At 36.0% G+C, this 4,472-nt stretch overlaps 2 protein-coding genes across 2 annotated transcripts; both read left to right on the forward strand.

The window, feature by feature from the left end:
* The first annotated feature begins 2,114 nt into the window (after positions 1-2,114).
* LOC131045434 (cytochrome P450 750A1-like) lies at positions 2,115-2,567 on the forward strand. Its single transcript, XM_057979016.2, has one exon. It carries the CDS (start codon positions 2,115-2,117, stop codon positions 2,565-2,567), a length of 453 nt encoding a protein of 150 aa, XP_057834999.1.
* On the forward strand, positions 2,328-4,048 carry LOC131045462 (cytochrome P450 750A1-like). Its single transcript, XM_057979044.2, has 2 exons — positions 2,328-3,050; positions 3,496-4,048. Exons 1-2 carry the CDS (start codon positions 2,700-2,702, stop codon positions 3,664-3,666), a joined length of 522 nt encoding a protein of 173 aa, XP_057835027.1. The 5' UTR covers positions 2,328-2,699; the 3' UTR covers positions 3,667-4,048.
* The last annotated feature ends 424 nt before the right edge of the window (positions 4,049-4,472 follow it).

The raw sequence follows: 4,472 nt of genomic DNA on the forward strand, positions 1-4,472 counted from the left end.
TGAGGGTTTGATGGATAATCTTTGTCAAATCCCCTCCAAGCTTCTCAACCCCCTTGATCTTGACAAAAAATGGTTTAATAAACCATTTCCAACTCCTCCTAACTAATCTAACCACCTCATGACCAATGGATTGCATTCTTACAATTTTGTTGCACTTTTTGGCAATGTTGCAACTTTGCAATTTTTACAATTTTGACAAATTACCCCTACATTTGACCCTAGCCTTCATGGAAAACCCTAATATGTTATAATGGATTAAATTTTACCAGTTATAGTATTTAAAACTCTTTTGGATGTTTTTCACCCTTTGACCACAATTGACCCTATCAAGACCTTTTAGGTCTCTTGGAACATATTGGCTCATCAAGCCTTACAAAGTGAATCATTTGGATACCAATGGTCCTTAAGACCTTACAATCATTAATGCAACATTAAAAATAAAGAAAAATGTGGTTTGTCTTCATGATACATCTACATGGCTAGGCGCCCCTGCACCAATAAGATTAAGACATTTATCATAAATCTAGATTTTCCTACCTCTCAACCCTAGTTGTATAAGAAGGGTCACATGTGTACATTTTATTGTACGTTTATCAAATTCACTCTAATATTATTTTGGATCCAGTACTAGTGAATATTTATGCTCTTTTATTCACTCTTATGGAATTATAAATTGGTTTTGTGAGTGTGGGAGCTTGAGTCGTTTAGTGGCTATAACACATGAAGATTAAAATATACTTTAAGGCTCCATCTCATCCTTGTCTTATATGGCATAAGCCTTCTACCTTTCTCACACATGTGTGAGCATGATCTTCCTACACATAGCCACTCTACCTCATGTTTGACAACACCTACTCTTTCACCCCATGGATAGTTATCATTATGTCTTTTGCCCTTGTCAGAAACCTATGCCATCAATCTACACATTAAATCTCACACAATATCAACCATTTTTTAACATTAAACTCTAAATTCCCCCTCTCCTCTACAAAAAAATTATAAATAGAATACCATTTCCTCCATTCAAATATATAACATTCTCATGTTAGATTCATTTGCTATCATAAGAATTAATGATGTAGTTACCTTCTTATTATGTTGTTTCTTTCATCTTGTAGCAGGTAGATACATATCTTTTTAACAAATCAAGTAGACCTTTGGGTGCAACTCTTGTTTTATCTCAATCACAAGAGCACGGTAAATAAGATACAAGGTTTCATTTCTTTGTATTTGAATACTTGTCTTTTCCTTATTTATTTTTGTCATTAATCTCAATGACCAAACATCTCCCATTTATATGTATAATACTTCCTATCAAAAGATTAGACTAACATTATTTCAAAACTTATATCTATTTATTAATAGTTTGTAATCTTTCACATTTTAACTTAACCAATATTTTTTATAAAAAAATTTCAAATCTCTACTTATCCATGAATGACAAAAAGATCCTTCAAATACATATTTACAATATTTCCCTTCTAAAAATTAGATTAATGATAATTTTGTCTCAATAACCAAGGATTGCCAAATTTTGTCTCAATAACCAAGAATCATGTCCATCTGAAAATTGGACTCCTAATTGTATACCATTGGCTGATCATTCTTCAACTTTAATTTTACTAATAAAAAAATTAGCAAAAAGATTTTATAAAATGAAAATCTTATACAAAACAATAGGCAACACGTAGTAAAGCCATACAATCCCAGCTGAACGGTAGCATCTTATGAATAAAGAAATCAGGGCAACGTTTAAGCCGTAGAATCCATATATAGGTAAATTTATACTACGATCAATCTGTATAAATTAATATGCAAAGGTTAAACAAGCAAGCCTCAAACAATTATATATTTATTTGGAGTAGTATGTTCTCCAAATTGCCGTTATTATTTCCTCCGGAATTGAAAATATCTTTCACAAATTATTCCATTTTGTCAGATTGGTTGTTGTTTTTTTCTTACTTCCGTTCGGTAACTTCCTTTTAGCTGTTTTGTAGCTGATTTCGGTAACCCTTTTATGTATTTAATTCTTATCTTAATCCAATTAGAAAAAGAGCAACTGCACCTATATTTAGGTGGAGCAGAGGAGCATTTTAAGCAGGTGTGTTTTCACAATGGCTCTCATTGAAATTCGTGAAATAATGGCAGAACAACTTTCTAGCCAAACAACTGCTCTAGGATTAGCTTTTCTAGTCCTTGTGTGGGTATCATACAGCTTGAAGAAGAATTCTAAGTTGCCTCCAGGGCCAACCCCATGGCCAATAATAGGAAACCTCCATCACCTTGGCAGGCTTCCACACCGCAATTTATATGAGCAGTCAAAAAAATATGGCCCTGTGATGTTCTTGAGATTTGGGTCTCTGCCCTGTGTGGTGGTCTCTTCTTCTGAGATGGCCAAGGAGTTTTTGAAAACTCATGATTTAGTGTTTGCCAACAGACCTTGTTCTGCTGCTGGAGAACACATTGCTTACAACTATAAGAACTTGGGTATGTCTTCTTATGGTCCGTACTGGAGACACGTGAGGAAGATATGTGTGATGGAATTGCTGAGTGCGAAGCGAATTTAGTCTTTTAGGCTCATAAGGGAGGAGGAGGTTTCTCTAGCTGTCAGGTCTGCTTGGGAGAGAAGCAAGCAGGGGAATGTTGCTGTGAATGTTAGCAAGACTTTGTTGGGGATCACCTCTGCTATAATTTGGAGGATGCTGACTGGGACAAGATTTTCTTACGATGATGTTAGTGGCAGTGGTGGTGAGCTCAGAGATATGGTGAGGGAGGTTACCAGCACTATTGGTTCTATTAACATTGGGGACTTTTTACCTTACATAGATTGGATGGACTTGCAAGGAATCAAGAAACGGATGAAGAAGGCCCACAATTTTTTTGATAGGATTGTTGAGAGAATTATTGATGTCCATGTTGAGCAGAGGAAAAGGGCTTTGGATGAGAACAGGGAATGGGCTAAGGATATTGTGGATGTGCTACTTGGTGTGGCAGAATCGCAGACTTTGGAGATGGAGATCAGAAGAGAAAATATTAAAGCAATTATCTTTGTATGTCACTTTCATTACTCTCTGTTACTCAGTCTTTTTATCTTGTGCTGAATGTCTTGTTTGCTTGATTAATAGAATAGAAGTTTTACAAAACATTTAGATTAGGTGAGATGAAAACTGAATCCAATTGGAGCGCAGTTTTTGAGTTTTTGAATTAGTTTAATAGGATTTTGTCTTTTATAATAATATCAGTGTCCCAAAAACTCAAAATCAACCTATGGGAACAGTAAAAAGAGAACAGTGTGGTAAAGTGAATACGCAAGAATTTAACTGAATATTTATAACAAATATACATTGATATTTTATTTGACAGAAAGAAACCCAAATTTACCTTTATAATTCATCGTCAGATAGAGTCTGATATCATTCTTTTCCAAATAGATTCTTAAATGCTTTTTCCATGACCTTAAACCAACTAATCAAATGTACTACAATATATTTGCAGGATCTGTTCATTGGTGGAATGGAGACAATGGCAACTACCATGGAATGGGCAATGACTGCACTCATCAGACACCCCTTGGTAGCCAAGAAACTGCAGGAAGAAATTGATTCTATAGTAGGGAAAGACCGCATGGTAACTGAATCTGATCTACCCAACATGGACTACTTGTAATGTGTGCTTAAAGAGTCCCTGCGACTATACTTGCCAGGGCCACTGTTGCTCCCACATGAATCTAGCCAAGCTTGCAGTGTAGGATCCCAGGGATATCTCATACCTGCAAAAACAAAGCTTTTTGTCAATGCCTGGGCCATTGCAAGACACCCAACTGTTTGGGAAGATGCTGAGGAATTCAAGCCTGACAGATTCATGGGTAATAAGACTTTTGATTACCAAGGGCAGGAATTTGATATGCTGCCTTTTGGGGCAGGAAGGAGGAGGTGCCCTGGTGGGCATATGGCCATGGGGCAGACGTCCCTTGTTATGGCTCAGCTCTGGCACTGCTTTGACTGGAAAGTTGAAGGCAATCCTGCTGATTTGGATATGACTGAAGAGTTTGGAGCCACAGTGCCAAGAAAATTCAATCTTTTTGCTTTCCCTTCGCTGGAATTGTCCACAAGCTTCTAGGTTAGATATTTAAACTATAGTTTGGTGAGATCATTTTGATCGATTCTCAGTCCGAGCCAGTTGAAACAACGTATCATCACACTGGGATTTGTGTCTAGTAAATTACGCATTTTATAATTAGATAAAATAGGACGGTTGTGCTCAGCTCAACGCAGGTGTTGTAGATGGACCAGACGAAGTTTCTCCATCGGCTGTAATAGAAATTCCATAAAAGTACGCATAATAGAAATTAACTTTTTCTAATATCCAGGCAATTGTGCATAATCATAATTAGTCTTGATTGATTAATGGGTATAAATTATATGAGGTTAGTGTTTTTTTCATTTTTTAATAAATTATATTTGAAAAGTAAA

The sequence above is a fragment of the Cryptomeria japonica genome, chromosome 7 (assembly GCF_030272615.1).
Source record: "Cryptomeria japonica chromosome 7, Sugi_1.0, whole genome shotgun sequence".
NCBI lineage: Eukaryota > Viridiplantae > Streptophyta > Pinopsida > Cupressales > Cupressaceae > Cryptomeria > Cryptomeria japonica.

Coding starts and splice junctions, on each gene's coding strand:
- LOC131045434 (XM_057979016.2), top strand. CDS start 2,115: ATGGCTCTCATTGAAATTCGTGAAATAATGGCAGAACAACTTTCTAGC.
- LOC131045462 (XM_057979044.2), top strand. CDS start 2,700: ATGCTGACTGGGACAAGATTTTCTTACGATGATGTTAGTGGCAGTGGT. Junction 3,051..3,495: donor ATATTAAAGCAATTATCTTT/GTATGTCACTTT, acceptor ATATATTTGCAG/GATCTGTTCATTGGTGGAAT.